At 37.6% G+C, this 22,905-nt stretch overlaps 1 protein-coding gene across 4 annotated transcripts in view; it reads left to right on the top strand.

Annotated features, from left to right (window-relative positions):
• The window catches only part of LOC149020401 (inositol hexakisphosphate and diphosphoinositol-pentakisphosphate kinase VIP2-like), a 53,936-nt gene that overhangs the window by 7,244 nt on the left and 23,787 nt on the right, over positions 1 to 22,905 (top strand). For 2 of the 4 annotated variants that reach the window (XM_089148523.1, XM_089148520.1), the window contains exons 9-17: positions 1,442 to 1,534; positions 4,133 to 4,219; positions 4,544 to 4,629; positions 12,327 to 12,533; positions 12,607 to 12,706; positions 12,821 to 12,891; positions 19,569 to 19,650; positions 21,316 to 21,474; positions 21,950 to 21,992. In XM_089148523.1, the coding sequence (XP_089004649.1) occupies positions 1,442 to 1,534; positions 4,133 to 4,219; positions 4,544 to 4,629; positions 12,327 to 12,533; positions 12,607 to 12,706; positions 12,821 to 12,891; positions 19,569 to 19,650; positions 21,316 to 21,474; positions 21,950 to 21,992 (928 nt within the window). The remainder of the gene's footprint in view (positions 1 to 1,441; positions 1,535 to 4,132; positions 4,220 to 4,543; positions 4,630 to 12,326; positions 12,534 to 12,606; positions 12,707 to 12,820; positions 12,892 to 19,568; positions 19,651 to 21,315; positions 21,475 to 21,949; positions 21,993 to 22,905) is intronic. The other 2 variants (XM_089148524.1, XM_089148521.1) reach the window with 1 other exon arrangement.

Genomic DNA, 22,905 nt, shown 5'->3' with positions numbered 1-22,905 from the left:
TGTATCCGTAGGAGATCATTACCTTGTGAAATCTTCCAAACCATGCCCTAGGAGACTGCTTTAGACCATATGGAGCTCTCTTTAACTTGCGCACCTTCCCATGGGTCTTTGAACTAGAATAACCTGGGGGCACATCCATATATACTTCTTCCTTCATCTCTCCATGTAGGAAAGCATTCTTCACAGCTAATTGTTGATGACTCCACCCTTGGTTTACAACACTACAACACATGAGATAATAGCCCAAACAATATTCATCTTAGCAATAGGAGCAAATGTCTCTTGGTAGTCAATCCCATAAGTTTGAGTAAAGCCCTTGGGTACCAATCTTGCTTTATATCTCTCAATGGTCCCATCTACTTTGTGTTTTATTACAAACACCCATTTGCATCCAATAGTCTTCTTCCCTACAGGCAAGGATACCTGATCCCATGCCTTATTTTTTCCCACGGTTTGCATTTCCTCATCCATAGCTTTCTTCCAGTCTGAGTGAGACATTGCCTCTTGTCATGAATTAGGGATAGAGGTGGGAGACAAAGAGGAAATAAAGCTCTGAAATTTTAGGGATAGGGAATGATATGATCCTCTTTCTCCTTCCATTACAGCTCACCAGAGTAGACCTATCCCAAGTTTTCATTGCCAAATGACGTATTCTAAGGCAATGAACTTAAGTTGGTTTGACTTCACTCTTGATTTTTATTCTTCATCTGAAGGGGGAACTTTTGAAGATGTTATTTGTTACATTGGCCTTCACTTTCTTTGCATGATTACTTCTAGGGTATGGCTATAGTAACTGAGGGCTTTCCTTCAAAGCTTCCTTATGGTTGACTATCTCATATCGAGGAAGAAACCATAAAAAAGCATCAGGAGCCTGGCTAGTATAAAAAATTCAGGTTTTTATGTATTCTAAGTTTCTCTCTCTCTTTCTCTCATCTCTTGCATATCAGGTTCCTGCTTGTTCTTATGACTAATATGTTACTTCTGGAGGGAATATTCAGATGCCATCCTTTTTGTTCCAGAAATTGAGCCCTGATCAACTAGATGTTGACAATTATACTAGAATGCCTAGTCTATATTCTGTAGAAACTTATATTTCTGTGAAGAAATTTATATTTTACCTTTTTTTTTATTAATCTTTTCTTTTATCAGTAATTGTCTCCATGTTTAAACTTCTCTGTGAAGGAGAGTATCATGCTTGATGATGGTTATGTTTCTCAGACATATTTGACAGTGGGTTCTTCTTTTTCCCCTGTTGGTCAACTATAGCTGTTTGTGTACCCTTATTGAATCCTTTTGATATGTTTCTGAAATTTGTGATTAGAACTATGAAAATGCTTTTCTTTTTTTTCATCCATTTTATTATACTCTAATATGTTACATTTCCTCTGTATCTGATGTAAAAAGTGTACAAGGTTTTAGATTTGTTGTGATGCTATTGCAGGTGTATACAGTGGGTCCAGAGTATGCACATGCTGAGGCAAGGAAGTCTCCTGTTGTTGATGGTGTAGTCATGAGGAATCCTGATGGGAAGGAAGTAAGTAACTTATGTAACATCTTATCTTACTTGCCAAACTGTATGTACTTCTAAGATTTTAAAAAAAAAAAAATTTAAGGGCCTGTTTGGTTACATGAATCCAGAGATTTGAAATCTCTGGATTCATGAATGCAAGATTTATACCTGTCTGGTTGTGAAAATCCCTGGATTCATGAAATCTAGAGATTCATCTTTTTACACTAAAAACGTGAATCTGTAGATTTATGGGTATGGGGTGAAATCCTACTATAAAAGCGCTAAACATTTGTGCATTCACCAAAATCACGTCGACCAAATATTTTTTCAGGATGAATTCACAGATTTCATTCCACAGATTCAGGTTAGCCAAACAGTTAATTTTGTGAATTATGACTCCATAGATTTGAAGTCTCTAGATATTTGAAATCTCCTGACTCATATAACCAAACAGGCCCTAAAAGTTCATATTTTTATTGATTTGGTTTCAGTATTTAACTTTGTTGTGTATGTTATCCCTATGTGATATTTAACACTGTGATCTGTTTTTAATGCTTACTGTTCCAAAAGCTATCACATTCTCGAGTTTAATACATGTTAGTCTCTTTCTATTTCTGTTAGAAGGGAAAGTTTTTTTTTTCCCTTGATGGATAACAAAGGAAGTGAAATGTACATGAGGGAGCCATATACTAATTTGTTTGGCATGATAATGTGTCAGGAATTGGCTAGTGTAAGCCTTTAACTGAACATATTCAGGAAAACATATCAATGCTTTCAATGAATTGTATGTGTCCTTGTGAGATGGGATTGTTAAAATTTATAAGAGAGACGTCCCATGTATATGGTGCTGTGTCGCTCCTCTACTATAATCCATCAAGGAGACTTCGTCAATTTTGAAAGGAAGCTGGGTTGTATTGTGCTAATGTCTACTTAACATTATTGGTTGAGCATAGCTGTACTCCAGCCCCAGACATAGCTGGTATCTGAGGCCTTGGATTCCTCTGAGAACAGTGATATAGCCAAAAGGGCCAATGCCAGAAAAGCCCCCACTAGCTGAAACAGGGCCTAAGGATGGTGGCCAGCACCCTACGGCACAAGGAGGTAGCTGAACCTGGCCAGGGGTATGTTGGCCATTTTGGGTCCCCCAGTCAAACCCAATCTGACCTAGTTTGATTCAGAGTCTTGTTAGGAGTTTATATCTACTTCTATTTTGGAATTTGAGTCCTTGGTTGTTAAGTTACAACAGATTCCTACTCCCTTTAGTGTTGGAATCCTATTTCAAGTTGGTTTCAAATTAGGATTTTAACTCCATATTTGAGTGGAAATTCCTTTAAACAGAATTCCTTATTTGTTTTTGTTTCTAATTTGAGTCGTAGGAGTGACTCCTTTTGTGTGAAGGCTAGAAGTAAAGCCTCCCACATGTAATTAAAACAATTTATGATCAATAAGATTTGCTTGAAGGAGAATTAAGAGTGTTGAGAGTTTCCACGGGGGAACCTTGTGGTAGCCTTGGAGCTCCCTAATTTTCTGCGGATTTTCAAATCAGTCTTCTTCCCCACTCAAGTAAATACACCCTCATCCCCTATCTCTATCCTTCCCCCCCTTTATCTTCCTTGTGGAACCCTAGAATTCCTTCCCTCTATCTTGCAGCACCCCACTCCCCCATCCCCCAACCCCTAAACCCCAGATCTCCCAATTTCCCCACCCGATTCCCCTCCCTTTGGACTGCGGACTTTTCTTCCCTCACCTACCCTTTGATCCTAACCACAGCCCCTTTTCCCTCTCTCAAACCCTACAATTCTGCAAGTGTCTTCTTCACACAAACCCTAAAACCCTCAACCTTTGAACACCTACATCTCTTCAACCATTCACCAATTCCATTTTGGATTCAACACCCCTATCCCCTTTTCAATCTTTGACCTAACACTAACCACTCTCTAGAAACCTTGAAGATTAGGAAACCCTAATTTTAGAAACCCTAGCTTTGGGATTTATTCTGAAGATAAATTCTGTCAAAACCTGAGTTATTCTGTTCATCCCTTCCCCATCAACCCAAAATCAACCATAGATCCCTAAAAACCCTAGCTGCAGGGTTTAGGAGTTTAAACCTATAGCCACAGGGGGTGTTAGCCCCAAAATAGCTGCTGTCCATATGTGAACTACCCTAGGGAGCCCTAATTGCAGGGGGTTAAGAGCCTTAATTTACTGCTGAATTCAAATTGAGTGATCCTGTAATTTGGCCCTCAATTTGGGGGTTAAAGGTATCTTCCAGTTTTCTCACTATGAAAAATATCCCTTGGTCCATGCGATACCAATCTTTGATTGCAAGTGCAAGTTTTCTTTCTATAACACGGATTTTTGGGGTTTGTCAGCGGTATATTGAGTTTATCCGTTTGATTGTGATATTTACATAATTTTTTTCCCGGTATATTATTGTGTTGGCAGGGCGAATCTAAAAAATACCTTACTGTTTTAGTTGATCCAGTGTCGAAAACCATGTGAATAAATAGCAACTGATAACATAAATCATAAGGATATGCTGATATGTTGTCTGCTTGTGCTGTATATTGTTTTCTAGAGAGATTGAAGCATGGGATTTGGTTTTTATCTTAAGGTTCTTAGTCCCTTTTGCAGGTAAGATATCCTGTACTACTGACTCCAGCTGAAAAGCAAATGGCAAGAGATGTTTGTATTGCATTTAGGCAAGCGGTATGGTCATCATTATCTTCTCACATTTTACTGTTATAGTTTCTTGTAGACACTTTTCAGCATTAGTGTAACTACCCAAAAGAAAGTGAAAAAATGTAAAAGCTTTTATGCATTCCTTCCCCCCCCTCTCTCTGAAGCCTAACTTTTCTTACAAATGAAATAGTTAAACTGTATCAGTAGTCTGATTTTTGCTTATTACCTTCTTGGTTTCAGAAGTATAATCTTTCTTTGGAGAAGTTGATCATTTCTTCTATTTGTTTGAGCTATTTGTGCATATTTTGCAATTTGCATTGCTGAGTATTATAGTGTAAATTTTACTTGCAGGTTTGTGGGTTTGATCTCTTACGCTCTGAAGGAAGGTCATATGTTTGTGATGTTAATGGATGGAGCTTTGTGAAGAACTCTCACAAGTAGGTCTCCCATTTCTGATAGTCACATCCATCCATAATTTTTTTTAAATCTTATCTCTAATCAAAACCAAAGATTAGAATAAAATATAAGAGGCCACTGCAAAGGCCCAGAAAGAAGGAAGGCCAACAGTAACAAGAACCACACCAAGCATCCCTATAGAAACAACCCCTGCTCGCAACCTACCAGTCCCAAGGGTTTATCCAAAGTGTAAACAATATAAAAGAAAGAAATTTGATGAAAACAGATACTAGTAAGCAAAACAAGACGTGAGAAATGGTGACCAGGGATCCTGCTCTAATTATATTGCTAACATTCCCAGTGCAATGGGTCATCCACCCACTTGGGGGGGGGGGGGGGGAGGAATTTGAGACAGGAGACATTGCCAAAATTTTTTTTCCTGTGAAAGGCCTGATGGGGTTCTGTGTAACCATATTTGAAGTTTGGACCCAGTTAATTTTTTCCCCTTTATTTTGGGAATGAATATGTAGTTGCTTTGTTTGTATTTGAGAGATGAATTGTTTTTTGATCTGAGGCAGTGGAATATATATCTTCATGTAAATATTTATTTGATGATTTAAAGCCTGGTCAACTCTGTCCTCTCCTATCCCTTGTTTCACCATGCATCTTAGCCTTTTGTTATATGTTTATTTGATGATTTAAAGCCTGGTCAATTCTGTCCTCTCCTATCCCTTGCTTTGCCATGCATCTTAGCTTTTCTTATAATTGTTTTAGTCTTTTAGAAAGTTACTTTTATAATTTGTTGTCGACAGCTCTTTTCTTAAAAATATTAATTGAAGGTTTTCTACTGAGTTTTTATAAGAAAAGAGTTTCCCCCTCTTTTTCTCTTTTGCTGAGGTGACTTCTCTTTTAATTTTATTCGTTACACTGATTTGCCCTCTCTTTTTTTGCGCCAGTACTATTTATGTTTTTTGCTCCATGTTACGTTACAAAACAGATCTTCTTTTATTTGTCCCAAAAAAGAAGTTACAAAACAGAGCTTCATATTGCCACCAGATGGCTGAATTTTTCGGCTGAAACCTATTAGGTGAGTAGATGGTGATGTCAATATGATGTTCACAAAATTGAGTGTAAACTGAAACATATTAGGTGAGTAAATGGTGATGTCAATAACATGGTCACAAAATTGAAGTGTAAACCAAATTGCAAAATGGCAGGTTCTGGCTCTGCCTAGAAATTGTTATCTAACTGGATGATGTGGGAAAAACAGGGTCTCTATGCTATTCATGTATATACCATACATGTGTACAGATTCAGTTGTGTAATGGGTTCTTTCTTTTATGGGCAAAGGATAACCACATTGCCAGCTTCTTGGCAGAAGTTCATTCTGGCATCACTCCCAAAACTTATATTACTGTTGCCACCACCTATAAAATGTCTAATCTCCCATCCTCATTTCATGTTTCCTCAAATACCCCTCAAAGGAATGAAACAGCACATCTACTTGCAGAACTTCTCCTTTTCTTTATTTAACTATGGTACATATTCATGATCTTGAAACTATTTGGCTAGGATATCTTTTCCAGGGTGTGGGGACGGGTGGTGGTTGGGAAGGCATTGGATAAGTCAGAAAAACTTTTTGAAGGAAGAAAGGCCGGCGTTGTATTGGTGGCACCCCTTGTGGCTCAACTTGAAAATTTTCTCCCTGTGGTGCACCTTGTTTGTGTGACATGGAAGGGTGATGAAGCAATTATGACCATCGGGATTTGGAGAATAATTTAGAATTTGCATTGATATGTGTCAAATTCAAACCAAATTCAATCGTACACCCACCCATTCACGTACATGCACACCCTTGGAAGTCTGTGCCCCCCCAAATTCTAGTCTAGTTCTCCTGGAGTATTTTTTGTGCTGCTTGGCCATCTCCATTTGAAATGAAATTTGACATTTGGGTACAGAGGAGTAGAGGACCTTGGTATCTGCCTGTCCAGGGAATTTTGGCCGTCCTAACTTCCACATGGTGGGCTGAACCTTGTGAGTTAGGGAGAGGATTTTTGGCCCTATGAGATAAGCTTATCAGGTAAGATAAGATACAGTGGAGAGCATTATTCACATTCTCTCTATTTTATTTAGTTTTTAATTTTTGATTAATTGGATGTTTTAATTTTGCTTAGATTTTGGATCTTGTTATGGGCGTTTTGGTATTAATTCTCATTCTCTATTTTATCTATTTAAAAGAAAATGGATATTAGAATCTATTTTTGGTAAAAAAATGAAAAATGGTTTGGTAAATTTTGTCCGAATAAAATATAGAATGAAAAATAAGTTTGGTATGATAAAATAAAAAATTGATAAAAATGATAATGAAAATTGAGACCGAATAAATTGTAGAATGGAAATAAGTTTGGTATGTTAAAATAAAAAAATGATAAAAATGATAATGAAAATTGAGAACAGATTTTAGGGGTTGGGAGTGAGAAAATGGAGAAACAATAGGATTTTCATAAAAATCAATTTGTATTTGGATTTTAAGTGACTTGCTCAAAATGGATAGAATGAGTTTTTGAGCCATAATCCATAATAGACAAAAAATCTATTATGGATTTTGGGAGTTTTTCTATTCTTTTAAGCAAAAATAGGATTTAAAATGGATACCAAATATATCCAAAAAAAAAAAAAATGTCAGAAAATGAGAATGCGAGTTGGTACCAAAAAGGCCGTATACGCAAGCCCATATGGTTGTTTCTATTTAATTCAACTAAGCTTCTCATTAAGTAAAATTAGGAACCTAAAAAAATGGATGGTGGACTGGTTGAGATTTTTTCCTTTTTGGGCAATTGTTGAGATTCTTTTAGTTACTTGGGTATTATTGGTTTATTTTAAATCTATTTAATTATCTTAACAAATTAGATTTGTCAGTCTGATTTTATTAAGTTGAAATCTTTTGGAGTTTCAATATTTTCCGAGCTTGGAAGAGCCTCCGATTGAACTTTGTAGAACACATCTTTTCCCCTTCTGTCATTCCCAGAAGAGCTCGGTAGTTGTTGATATTTTTCACTTTGTTAATGTGTACAAAAAATAGTTGACATTACAATCTTCTGGGTAAAATGGATACAGTTACTACTATTTCAGTTTGTGGATCAAAGTGCTAAAATTCAAATTTGATCTTCATTGTGTAATCCTTTCTCTTGTATGTTGTCTATTAATATCTAGAAAGTTATGGGAAACGTAACTAATGAACCTGTACTGGATGCCACATTGCCACTTGATAGTATTTCTTTGGATGACAATGGAGTTCATCAATGCATTCTCCCCCGAATGCCAAGTCCCGTTTTTGCACATGCCAGCATTTTTGGTTGATGGCATGGGATATTCGTTCTTGCTTCCCTCAGTAGCTTAGAGTTGTTGGGATCGAGGTTCAGAATCTCGGTTTCGAGGCTGGTTTTGGCCTGCTAGAAACTGAGATCTGGCCGAGATCTCGGGAATCTTGGCAGGAACTAGGGAGTTCTCCCAGCAAATTTTGACTGGTGGTTTTGACACTATTTGGTGTGTTTTTTCACCTAATTTTTGGTATAAGGTATAGAGAATGTAGGAAAGACCTTCATATGGTATTTATTGACCTAGAAAAAGCTTATGATAGAGTCCCTAGAGTGTTAATTTGGCAAGTACTAGAGAAAAGAAATGTTGCAAGTAAATATGTAGATATAGTTAAGGATATGTATGATAGTTCGGTGACTAGTGTTAGAACAATGGGGGGACAAAGTAATGAATTCCCGATAACAGTTGGGCTACATCAAGGGTCAACTTTAAGCCCATATCTATTTGCACTGGTAATGGATGAATCAACCAAAGACATTCAAGATGAGGTCCCCTGGTGTATGCTTTTTGCGGATGTTATTGTGTTGATTGATGAGACCCAAGTGGGGATTAATACCAAATTAGAATCATAGAGAGTAGCTTTGGAATCAAAAGGCTTTAAACTTAGTAGATCGAAGACAGAATATGTAGTTTGTAACTTTAGTCATGATCGGGCAGAATCGGCAGATGATGAGGTGGTGATACTTGACGATAAAGAGATTCCTCAGAGTGATTGTTTTAGGTTCCTAGGTTCAATAATAAGTAAAAGAGGTGATTTAGAGGATGAGTTTTCCCAAAGAATTAAAATAGGGTGGATGAAGTGGAGAGGTGCGTCCGGGGTCTTATGTGATCGACATATTCCATTAAAGCTTAAAGGAAAATTTTATAGGACCGTTGTTCGACCAGCTATGATGTACGGTGCAGAGTGTTGGGCTGTTAAAAAGAATCATATAGATAAACTCAGTGTAGCAGAAATGAGGATGCTAAGATGGATGAGTGGCAAAACTAGGATGGATAAGATAAGAAACGATCATATTAGAGTTGGTCTAGGAGTTGATCCCATAAGTGATAAGCTTAGAGAGTCGTTTGAGGTGGCACGGCCACGTTCAACGGAGACCTATAAATGCTCCTGTTCGGAGAAGTGATATAATCTATATTGAAGGAATTAGAAGAGCTAGGGGTAGACCTAAGATAACCTTAGGAGAAGTGGTGAGAAAGGATATGTATAGCTTAGGCCTTGTATCTAGCATGGCCTCGAACAGAACTGATTGGAGGGCAAGAATCCATGTAGCCGACCCCATTTAGTTGGGACAAGGCTTATTGTTGTTGTTGTTTTGGTATAAGGTTATTTAAATGGTTTTTAACATAACAGACGAGCTATTTTTTATTTAAAGTCATAGAAAGTATAGAATTCATACCCTACTAATTTAGAGACATAAACTCAATTACTGACAAATACAAAGAGTACTAATATACTTTAAATCTTTAATACAACCAAGATCCCATGACAAACAATAGGATGGGGGACAGAATACAGAAGGTAGAAGGATAAGGAAGATAGGGGAGAAAGGGAAATCTCGAACAAATTGGTCTTGAAGACAGGGAAGAAGGAGAAGAATGCTTATAAGAAGAAGAGGAAAAGAGGGTAGAGAGAGGGGAGCTGCAATCGCCCAAAGCTCAAGCCTTACTTCATTCTTTTTTCTATTTCATAAGTCCCCTTTTTTATTGCAATGTAAGGGCCTATTTATAGCTTGGCTAAAGCTTTACGAGAAATGGGAACTTAATAGTCTAAAAATAGAAACTAAATATCCTAGTATTAGAATCTTATGCAAATAGAAACCAGGGAACGGAATTTTGACAATTTCGCCCCCAAATTTTTTTGAATATTTTAACCAATAATTTTGGTAAATTTGATACTTATCCTAATCTGATGTAAATATGTGGTAAATTTGAATTATTTCTAAAAATTATTCCATTTAAATTCTCTTACCTAGTCGCATTTAATATATTACCTTATGAGGCCTACATCATTAGGACATAATTGGAACGATTATCAAATCACTCTGAAGATTCTTTTATAAGATTCATTAATAATTTAAATTGTTTCCATAAATTAATTTCATGTATACACTCTTCCCTAATCACATTTGGCATGTTGACTTTGATAATTTAAATTATTTCTTAATAAGTATTTCCATTTAAATCTCCTGCCTAGCCACATTTAATTTGTTACATTCTCAGGCCTAAATCATTCAGACATTGTTGGAAAGATTAACTGACGATTCTATTACAAAATATCTTCATAATGTAAATTGTTTCCATAAATTATTTCATGTATATATTCTTCCCTAACCACATTTGGCATGTTGATTTTTGAGAACTAGATCACTAGAATATAGTTGGTAAGATTGCTCATTAATCTTGATGATTTTGCTATAAAAAGTTTTTCTATATAGATTTTCTTCCAAATTACATTTAATACATTAACTATTGAGTCTTGAATCATTGTGATAAAATTGGTAAGATTGTGATACAATCGCGAAAAAATCGCCTAAAAAGTGCAAGAAATAGTATAAAAATCACACACAAAAAAATAAGAAAATTTTTTTTTCCCGAAATATCGCGATATCTCGCGATATATCACCAGATATCGCCGATTTCTCGGCGATATCTGGTAAATATCGTTTCGCCCCCTGGTTTCGTTTCGCCAGGGGGCGATATTTAGGCGAATTTCGCCGAAATATCTTTCCATGATAGAAACTAATTAAAGTTAGGAATTACTAGGTTTTGTTTCAGCCGTATGCATAAATAACTAAAATAGAAACTAAGTTACGGTCCTAAATCTCCCGAAAATAAAATCTTCACGCAGCTGATTTTGGGCCTCACAACTCTTCTATGAAGCATTCTAAATATACCAAATAAAGGGCTGCGACACTGTTCACATGAACAGTGACGTAAACTGTATTTTGCCTTCTTTCTTCATTCTCCTATTGTGGCAGTCTCGGTTGACTGGTCAAAATTGTGGAGCAAGGGGACCTTCTATTTTGACTGGTTGGCTGGTTTGAACTGGTGTCCATTGTTGGTTTGAATTGGACCTAGCTGGTTGTCCTGCATCACAAAATGATGTACATCATAAATTAAAGAAGCAAAAGAAATGATTGCCGAAGTTTGCGCTAAGCCTCTCCTCTGAATGTGCAAAATTCACATCCCATGACATGGTGGGCCCCAGCTGTTTTGGTAGTCCATAACTGATCTATAGGTTCCATCATGTAGAAAGATATCCCAATCTAGGGAATAGGTCCGCAAGACCATAAGAATATGAAGGAAGCACTCATGGCTATGATGGGTATCTAAAGATAGATTCCACAAAAGATGACCTTGCACCTGATCCATCCCCATATCCATGTGAAGACATAGTAGATTATGACCCCTAACACTCCCATGTCCATATGCTCCAATACTCTGAAAGGAAGGGCCACCACCAAGTCCACCATAGGGTCCATAACCCATATATGGTGCTGATCCAAGGTTCTCCACTTCCATAGAATAATAGGGCCTCTAAACTAAACATATATTAAGTTGAGCACAGTCCTACATGTATTTACAGGTGAACTACCAAAATGTTAGATTTCGGGGAAGAGCACACGTACCTTTTTAATTTGGGTCTTCAAAGTTCAAACCACCTTCAATCCACCTTCCAATAGGAAATAGGGGTTGAGTGTTGAAGAAATGAGGAGATTTGAAGCAAAAATCTAGTTGAAGTGTCAAAACTAAGGACAAGACTCGAAACTGAGATGAGATCTGCAAAACCAGGTAAATCTCGTTCAAATATGAGACTTTTTTACGTCATTCAAATCCTCTTTTGACCAGCTTGGTTTGAGTTGGTTCATTTTGGTCAAAATTTTGACGAACTTGAACCGAGTTTAGTTACTTGTTTCCCCTACTAATCATGTCTCGGACCTCTTGGTTGAGCCAGAAGATAGAAATTTCAGTCTGAAATTTGTGCCATGGTTGGGATAATCAGTTGTAACCATGTTATGAAGATTATTACAATCAGCCCGAATTGTTCTAGATATTGAAAGTTTGATGAAAATTTCGCCGAAAACATTATGTTTTCCGCGGAGAAACTGCCCCTTTTTTTTTGGGCAGGGGGGGTGTGAAATTCCGAAGTACTGAAATGAAATGGCTGAATTAACTTAAAATCCGAAAAATTTCGGCTGGATTTCGAACTCTGGTTGTAACGCATCAATGCCAATATTTTAGACAATGAGTTCACAAATAAACTGTTTTTTTTCTTCCCCCCCCCCCTTCTGTGGAGTATATAGTTTGTTAGTTCTATCATTTTTGTTGTGATTATTGTAAATGCTCTTTTACGATGTAGGTATTACGATGATGCTGCTTGTGTATTGAGGAAAATGTTTTTGGATGCCAAAGCCCCTCATCTTTCTTCAACAATTCCACCAACTCTGCCATGGAAAGTCAATGAACCAGTCCAATCTACTGAGGGACTAACACGTCAAGGGAGTGGAATCATTGGAAATTTTGGGCAGGCAGAGGAGTTGCGCTGTGTTATTGCTGTTATTCGACAGTAAGATCCGTTAATCCACACCTCTTACTTACGTATCATTTTTCTGTCACCACATCATGTTTTACCTTGGCAGCGGTGATCGGACTCCCAAACAAAAGGTCAAATTGAAAGTTACTGAAGAAAAGCTATTAAATTTAATGTTAAAGTACAATGGCGGCCGGTCTAGGTCTGAGGTGCGTTTCTCTAAATCCTTTTTGTTCTTCCTTCTGCCTGGTTGGATAATTTGAAACTTTTTTTGTGGGGGTTTTGACACACTTCATAATATGTTAATTATTCTGTTTGTAAAGACAAAACTCAAAAGTGCTGTTCAGTTGCAAGATCTGTTGGATGCTACACGGATGCTGGTACCTCGTGAAAGGTATGCATTAGGAGAATTAACATTTTTTAAATATGGTTGCACGCTTGTTTCTCTGCTCCATGTTACAAGTTGTTTCCAATTTATCTTATCATTGGGAGTATATATAAAAATAGAGAGATTCAGCGTATGATGCACATTGGTTTTGTTGTTTCTGGGGGTCTGCATTAACTGCCTAATTTGTGGCCTTTTGGAGCTCTTCAATTAGAAGGCTTTGTTTATGATAATGTTCCATTCCATTTCCATGTTCTGCATATTTATCTTAACCCCATGACTTAACTGTTAAAAACATTATTAACACTTAAAATGGGTTATCCAAATGTGTGTTGGGGGGGGGGGGTTTCTGAGGGTTCCTTTAACAATAAATGCTGCATACTGCTTCTTATTCCTGGTAATTGTGAGAAGAGCTCAAACCTTCATTTTACACCAAAGTAACACTTTTTATCATTCAACTATCTCTGAGATTCCTTCCCCTAACCACCTCTTTGTTTCAAAATAAACCATATGCTTTTATTGATTGTTCTGTCTGACAACTATACATGTGACTCTGTTCAAGGTATGAAACCAGGTAAGTCAAAGTTTTCATGATCTGAAGTTTGGTGTGTCTAATGGTCATTCTGGATGTAGGCTGACATACTTAGATGGTTCTGAATGTGTTATCATGTTGTAGTGTCATTGATATATTATCCGGCTACATTCATTTTTACTACATCTTACTTGAAAGGCGAAAGGGAAAGATCGAGTGGTTTATATTTGCTTGTGATGTTGTTTTACTTGTTTGGATCAGATAAGAGGTGAATGATAAATGAGAGCCATAAGGGGATCCTTTTAGAAGGGAAAGCTTTTAAGATATGCTAAATTGGACTATGTAAACTGCAGTTTTTGTGGAAGTAGAAAAAAGGAAGAACCTGTAAAGGGCCAGAAATTATTCCTGAGCATATATTTATTTCACTTGATTGGGCAAAAAACCTATCCTTGAGCATCTATTTATTTCACATGATTCAATTGTGCCCCTAAGGCAAACAGGGTGAGTAATGTCAGGGACATGCTGCCAAGGTGTTTGCGATTGATCGATACCATAAAAACAATAGGAGAGAAATTTCTAATATAACCATATGAGCATGATTGTTTGAAGAGCTGAACACTACTAAACTACAAAGATGAAGCTGAAATTAAAATGTTGAGATGGATAAGCAGAAGGGATGGGGATGAATGGAAAACAGCATCATTCATGCAAACCTAGCATGATGTTGGTGGGCTAGTGGGTGACTTAACAGGTCCTACCTGTCGTTTGAAATTTCGGCGAAACATGGTACACCATTATGCCATGTTTAAATGGGTTTAGGTGGTGTTGGCTCTGGTTTTTCGTGTACTTAAACCTAGTTTGAGGTCAATAAAACACAAGGGCAATGTTATTTTTAGCTAAAGCTTAACACAAAGTGGTCTCTTCTTGATTTCTCCATGCTTCGCTATATGTGGATGAAGTGGGATCATGCATTTTCACAAATCTGAACATGGATATAAAAGAGAATATTGAAACTTCCATTAAAATGCAGGAAGAAATACAAGAATAATGAGAATACAAGAAGTCATAAGTCATAACCATGGTTCAAAAACTCTGTACTCAATTATAATAAACAAACTAGAAGACACCATCAGCATGGTCCATAAGTCATAAGATACGTTACGTAAGTGATTTATAAGTTACATGAATGAGTGGGACTTGGGCTAATAAAAGCTTCTATGTCAGCCTAGCTCAATCCCACTATATGTTCGTTGGACCCGACACTTAGTCTATGCCACATATGCGTCCCATGACATAGAAGCTGAGAATTATCGAACATATTGGACACCATCTCCATGTATGTGGCATCATTAGCATGTTGAAGGTAACCAATCCTAGGATATGGGTCACAATGTTGTGAAGTCTACGATATACTATCAACTGATCCACCACCATACCTATCATAAGGATAATATGGTGCCACCGGCGTTAGGTACGGGTACGGCATGCTAGCTGGCGTGCAGGGATAGGGATAGGGTTGGAGAACATCTCATCGATGAAGTCCCATATTCCATACTATGCCTTAGATTATGACAGAGAGTAGGAGGAGCCATAGTCAAATATTCAATGCTAGAATGAGATGGAGCAGGCATCCTCATCCTAATCATTTGAACCCCACCAAGATGAAATCCTGCCAATAGTTCCAATACTCATGTCATAGATGAAGCCCAATAAGCTGCCAATGTTTACATTTGTTTGTCCCAATGGGTGGAACTAGCCACGAGGCCCTCTTGAGTAACCTTTAGTCTAGTGGATGAGGAGGGCCCTGCTCTTATGACAAGGTATGCTACTATGGCCCATGTTTTAGGGGGAATGTGTGTATGTTCTTCCCAGTGAATTTGATTGGGGCTCGATAAGTCGGCCATTAGTATCACATAATGCTCTCGAAGTCCACCATCACCTCTAGTACTACTAGTCTTAGCTCCAGTAGTAGGAGAGTGTCCACCATCATCCCTTACATGAGTCCTAATTTAATTAGGAGGTTAGGTCTTGTCTGGTTTTTGTCCAACTGTAGAAGGTTGAGGTTCATGACTGCTCGAGTCTGTGGACCATTCCTCGTCATCTCGACTAGCTCCTCTTGATGCCACAAAAGATATAATTGTTACTACGCCGGCCTCCTGTGCTATAACTAGGCTAGGCCTCTTCCATGTTGATCCAACATTGGCTCACCTTTGTCCCTCACACAATCCACTGTAGAGTCTTCATAACCAAACTCTGTCTGGAAGACATCGTTGAGATTGATGGTACCCCTACTCATTGCCCTCTAAGCCTATGCATATTTGATGGGGCTTTTACCCCATATTTTGGTATACATAGACTGAGTCATTAGGGGGTTGGGACCCAATTTATTACGCCTCTTTGAGTGAATCAGGGAAAAGGTGCTCCAATTCCTTTTACATCTAGATGTAGAGCAAGTCTGCGAGAGAACCTTGATTGCCACTCGCGTCAATTTCTTTTCACTTTCACCGTATAGGACCCACTGCTTAACTACATTATAATGAAAAGACGGTTATTACTTATTAGATGATCTAATCATTTGTAAATTGTGATAATGGTTAAAAGTTATTGACTTAACCCTGACCATTGTGTGTCTGGCCTTGCATCGCACCATCTGATCTAAATGACTGAATCCTTGGTTGAAAGTCTTAATCTGCATTCATGTGTAATAATGGTTAGGAGTTATTGACATTACTAGCTTCTTTAAAATGGAACTCCTAAGTCCTAAATGTCTCACCTTAGTGTTACTAATGGATTGCTCCAGTTCCAACTTGGTAGCCATCTGCTTCACTGTTTCTATCATATCTGTATCTAACCAAAGTCTTTTTCTGCATTGGTACTTGGGGTTCAGTTAGTAAGCTGCACAATTAGATATAGTTTATAATCAAGTACCTATTACTAACATATTGCATTAATAACTATTACTTACCAGTTTTTTGCAATGGGTGCATGAGATGTGCTATCCATTGATCATTGATGATCTTCAAGAATTTTTTGCTGCCTTTTGAACGTATGGTATATACAACCTCCCTTATTACTTCAGTGGCAGCTACAGATGGGGTGTAGTGGGCCCTTTCATAGAAGAGTCCACCATATGTAGGACCTTATCACTAGGTCTATCAGCCTTACTACATGCCTCAACTGTCTCTTGAAATCATTTGATGAAATGGTAGCTTGTGCCTATTGTCCAACCTAAGTGTCAGACCCTCTCCACCGAAACCAATTCTCAAGTGCAAACATCAAACTCAGTCCCTATTTCTTGCTCTCAGTACTCCTCAAAGCAATGTAATTCGACGCAAATCTGGTGATTCCACGTTGTACTAGGTCTCTGTCGTATTCATCTTTTAACACGTTTAGGACGTAGCTCTGTTATAGATAAAGTTGGGGTCCTGCCTAGCTTTCTCAGCTACACCATGCACAATCTTGATCGTTGCAATATCTTTCAATATGAGATCAATGTAGGCCGCAGCACATGGTGTTGAAAAAGGGCTGTACATGGTTTCCAAAAAGGACTGTATCTTATGTTAGTCATCATCAGTTCCCCATCCTTCTTGAATTTTCTAGCATTATTTGTGACAACCCGCTCAATAGTCTTTACCCCCACCTCTTCCACCACATCCTTTAAGAGCGTCTAGATGTACCTGTGATCCTTCCCTTCTTTAAGGCATCCACTAATCTTAAGAAAAAGCTATCACCCATCATAGAATACCATAAAGTTGATTGATGGACTTTCTTGTTGGATTGGTCTATCCATCACACATTATGGTTACCCCATAATTATGCCAGAAGAGCCTCATCCCTGCAATATAGTCATCAATCTCTACCCTTTGTTGTGGTAGAGCACATTCATGATCTCATATTGGGCCCATGATAACCTGGGCTAGTTTGTGCAATAGTGTCAGCTATGGTCTAGTAATAAGGGCCCAGTGTAGTGTTAGTTGGGATGGTGTTAAGGAGCATCCACTTTTAATAGAAGCTTGTTTGATTAGCCCCTTCATGTTCTTATAGGCACCTTTGATTTAATGCTGCTTTGCCCCCTTCTCTCTAAGCACTTTTGGGTCCTACATAAGAATAGGATCCTCTCGTGTAGGCACTAATGAAGGTGGAGCTCTCTAACTGTGTGATCTCTTGAATAGACCACTAAACACACCACCTAACCAAAATGGTCCAACTGTTGTAACTCTAGAGGTACCATCTCTTGCACTACCTCTCCCCTCTCCCGTTCCTGTGCCAATGATGCCCTACTTTATCTCATTGTTCGGCGCAAATCCCTAGTCTCTATCAGTGTCTCTACATAACCATGCACGATTGTGGGATCATCATCATCATCATCCCTAACTCCAAGTGAAGGCCTTACTGCCTTTTCCCTCTTTGTCTACCTTCCGCTTTTTTCCTCCTTCCATGTAGTCCGTCACTACCGATGCTACATCAATAGGAACCATGTGGCATTCTACCGATCTTTGGAAATGCTAGGTAGATGTTGCTTGAGTCTAGTGGCCCCAACTCCCAAAAACTTCTGGTGATAACATAGTTCTTCTCTTGTCCCCATTGATAGGTATACCCTACTGCATTGCAATGTTACCTCCATTCCGTGTAGCAGCACCCTTAGATGACCTTTGGCTCTGATCATCCTGCCTCAGTGAACTCTCCTCCCTTACCTTTGGGAAGTCCCCTCTTCCTGCCTCTGTGACAATCGCCTTGCGAGGTTTGACATTATCATTGTTGCATACATAAAATGTTTACGTATGTCACTGAAGAACGTCAAAGTGATTTCTTGAAAAAAAAAAATGTTTTGCCTGTCTAGCATTTTTCCCACCTTACCCATGTATTATTTCAAATATAAAATCATTTAAAAAAAAAAATTCTAACAGTAAAATTGGTTGCCCATAGAAAATTGAGTATGAAACCATATGGGCAGCACCTTGAAAAACACATAGAAAGCCATTTTGTATTTTTCTACAATTTTCAAAACCATGACGCTTATTTTTCCCTATGTTTCTATAACTTTTTTTTTTTGGGATGAATAAATAATTAAATTAGAGGACAAAGAAAGTACAAGGAAAAGGAAAAGTGGGGGGGGGGGGGGGAAGTCATCAAGAGGAAGACCATAAGGAAGAGTTGAGACCTCAAGAATTAACCTATTCCTAAGGGTATCATCAACTAGGGGGTGGGGAATGGAGAGAAATCTAGAAGAAACATAAAAACTGATGGCATTCCAAATTGAGTCCAATGGTCGAGATTTGGAGGTCCATCTTTCTATAAGCTTTATATTATAGTAATTTTCAAAAAGTAAAATAAGTAATTATGGGGTGGAAAAATATTCCGACTTGGTGAGACCGTAGATTGGTCGATGGAGTTCAACATATATTTAGTCCATCACCATACTAGTTGTATGTTTTTCACATTTTGTATATAGGAAAATAGATTGTTAAATCAGAAAAATACAAAAAAATAATACACTTAGTGAAAAAATTTAGGCACCAGGAGTAAGTGATCAGCCCATGGTGTTTAACATATATTATTTTCACCAACATTGAACTACTATTGAACATGCATTTTCAAAAAAAAAGAAAAAAAGAGTTTAGGAAAAGCTGATATACCTCAATGTCATGAAATCATGTTCAATCCACCTCTCCCTGCATTTTCCGGCAAGAATGAGGTAAAAACACCAAGATTTGAGCAAAGAATGAGTAAAAATAGTGAAGATTTGAAGAAGAAATGAAGAAGAGAAGAAATGGGATTGAAATGGACTTCTGTCTTGGCTTCGTCAGAATTTTGCACAAAGTTGAAATGTTGTTTAAAGATCCCAATTTTACACATAAGCCCCTCCAAAACACTATATCTCAAGTTTTGACCAAAACTGTAGAAATTTCGTTGAGACATTGCACATTGTATTTTGGCTTTATGTTCAGTTTCAGCTAGGCTGACACCACCGGAATATCGCCGAAATTTAATGAGGTTTTGGACTTCTATACACGATGTGGAAGAGCAATCACATTTTATCCCGATCTCTTTAAGTCTATAACTCAACAATGTTAATCGAACTTCTATACAATGCATACATGTCGCATCATACTATATGATTTGTTCTGATTATATATATTCATTTACTAATCAGGTCTGGTCGAGAAAGTGATAGTGATGCGGAAGGCATTGAGCATGCTGAAAAACTTCGACAAGTGAAAGCAGTGCTCGAGGAGGTCCTCTTATTTACTTATTATAACATTGCTTTTGTATTTGTCTGGCCAAGAATGTTCTATAGGATGTTCTCTACTATAATTTCTCTATGCACGTGATGTTTCAACTGCTTGCCCTTCGTGTTGCATTATTGACTCCACAGATGTCAAACTATCATATAGAAAGGCTTCTTTTCATACTCCAATTTGAAAAATTTGCTAAATATGTTAATTTTAGAAAATGGGTTAATGATCATGATGTGTAAAAGTAGGTTTTCTTGGAAATGGCAATTGATTAAAAAAGAATAATCATCTGGTCATATTGTTAGTTCGAATTCAGTAAAACATCATAAACATTGAATACCATAGTGAAATATTTTGAAATGTTCATGAAATATTAGCAAATGATGAATGTAAACTGATAACATTCTTTTAATTTATTATATTCCTATAATATGTAATAGTGCAGTAGTCACTTTTTAGGTTGTAGAAATTATTGATCTAGTGTTTATTTTAACATAAGATGAATGATAGTGAGCATCTGATGGCTTTATTATGAGATTGCTATTGAACTTCAAGAGTACTTTTATGGAAGCCCAGGAGATGGGACTTGGCACCATTGCTATTAATTGGGTGAAATTCTATTAATTATGCCTATGCTCAAAATTTAGAGTGTCAAAATATAAATCATCGTAAATGATCCTTAACTCCAAAGGCTAAAAGAACAAGTTTGAAATTTAAAGAAATAGGTTTAAAGATGAATTGCATACTTTGGCATTTTTTTTAGGGTTAACAAAAATTTATTCTAAACAGCCCAACAGGGAGAAAATATAAGTACAAGAGGGGGGGGGGGGGAACTAGGCTAACAATTCCAAGTGGAAGCAACAAAGAAGAATCTAATCTCTAGGAAAAACAATGAGCCCTGTTCCTTGGGGAGTCTATCAGATTCAGAGGCTTAGGAGCCAAAGGGGAGAGCTTAGAGCTGACATCCTTGCAGATGGCCATCGATTTGGAGGTCCATTTGCGGAGGTTTCGCTCCAACCAAATGTGCGCAATGCAGGAGGCAAAAAGGAGCTTCCCAAATGTATTGGCAATGGAGGAGCCACCAAAGGAGGAGATCTAATGGCATTATACTGTCACTTTCCGAGTGTTGCATTTATGCACGTTGACCTCTACATATGAGAAATTGGAACAGTTAGCAGAGTTAGCTGAATTTTACAAAACATTTGGAAATTTGTTTAGGAAGTAGAAGCAAATATTAAAGGGTGGACAGTGCATTGAGTTTCCACTACTGCAGGGTTTGGGAGGGGCCTGATTTTGCAAAGAGGCTGTTTCCAGACTCGAATTTGTGGCAGTCTGATCACTTGGTCCAGTGGAGTAACTTTTACCACTACACCATGGCCTTCCCACGTGGGGAGAGAGGACTTATTTTGTTGAAATGTATTCCTTGGTTAATCCAAACACTTGGATTAGTGCTCTTCTGCTAGTTGTGCCAACCTTTATTTCGGAAGTTGTGCATTCAAGGAAAGGATTTCAGCTACTATTTCATATGCTTTTAAATAATTGAAGAGCCTTAGTTTCAAATTTAACAAGTAATTTTTGAACTTTTCCTTAGAGATGCAAATGTGAATGATTTCCTTTTATTTGTTGTAATTTTCTATTGAGTAATGCAAGTATGATGCTGTCCAGGGTGGGCACTTTTCAGGCATTTACAGGAAAGTCCAGTTAAAGCCACTAAAGTGGGTCAAGGTTCCAAAAACTAATGGAGAAGGTGAAGAAGAACGTCCTGTTGAAGCTCTAATGGTTCTTAAGTATGGCGGAGTTCTTACACATGCTGGAAGAAAGCAGGTTAAATAGTTCATCAATATTTTCCCATGCTTTGTGAATTATAGTCAGAATATACAGGGTTTGATTTATAACCAAAAATATGGTCTGTGACATTGGATAACTTGGAGAAATATAAGTTGGGATTCTAGCTGAAAAATATATTCTGCTCTGTTCAGTAAATTGTTTCTCTCACGGCTTCTGGTCTATTGTGTCATTTGAAAAAAGGGCGAACCTGATCCCAAAGGCTTCAGCACAAGCAAAGTCCTGGTGGATTTTTTTTTCTTTTTTCTTGGGGGGGGGGTTGATTTTCCAATGCAGCCTTACCCCAGCAATTTTTGCTGAGAGACTGTTACGATGCCTTGATCTCCAGCTACGACTATGGTCCACCAACCATTGTGCCTGCCCCTTCTATTCTATCATTTACATTTGTTACTTTGGACATTAATGAGCTTACATGTGTTCTTTTTTCTTTTGCCTTTTCTGTTTCTTTTTGCAGGCAGAAGAACTAGGGAGATACTTTAGGAACAATATGTATCCAGGTTAGGTTAAATGTATATTATATTTTTGGGTAGACAATTTTTGAGCTCTTTGAAGAATCACAGTATTTATGTGCAGTGTTATACTTGTTCCCCTTGTTTTATGGTAGCTTTGAGTCAAACAGGTGTTGGGAGTCTATATCAATCTTCTCATTAAGGACTTCAGCCAATATATATATATATATATATATTTCTGTTGAAAGGAGGAACTTACCTTTCTTAGTAGATTATGTATATTCGTAGTTGTTTTTAAGAAGGTGTAGCTAATAAAGTCATTACAAGTTTCAGGGAATAATCAAATGACTCCAAAACTTTCAACAGTGTTTTAAATGCCAAACAAATTTGCAATGTAATAAGAGGTGATGTGTTCTCATTGCCTAAGCGTAAAACACATGTGCTTTGCACCCCAAGTCCACTTGATTGCAGCATTGTGCACAAGAGAAAAACTGAGTGAGAACAATGACTTAGGGGTGGGGCTTATAGGGGGCTTGGATTTCCAAATAAAGACTCTTATCTTAGTTCTCAGAATTAGCAGTGCATAAGAGTTCAATGAGCTTGAGCTGAAACACGATTGTTCAATATTTCCTGGTCAGCTGAAGAGCTGCAAAGTAGTTCATTCAGACTTTAGTCATGTCATCTATCTTGAATCTTCCAGATTCCTTTTAAAGAGCAATTCATAGTTCCACTACAAATCTCCTCCTGAAGCAAAATGTTTTGTGTGCATTCCAGATAGTATAAATTTGTGAACTACAAGTGGTAGCTCACCCACCCTTAGATCTTCTTATAACTTCTCTTATGTCATCTACCACCGTGTTTTTGATAGAAGAAATTGGATGAAATGTTCATAATTTCGTTTGTGCGTGCATTGATGTCAAATGATGCAGTGACTTCCTCACTTCCCTTGAATCCACCCCCA

Source organism: Hakea prostrata, chromosome 3 (assembly GCF_041222555.1).
Source record: "Hakea prostrata isolate BN-2017 chromosome 3, UWA_Hpros_2, whole genome shotgun sequence".
Lineage (NCBI taxonomy): Eukaryota > Viridiplantae > Streptophyta > Magnoliopsida > Proteales > Proteaceae > Hakea > Hakea prostrata.
This window is presented reverse-complemented; position numbering and strand designations above follow the sequence as displayed.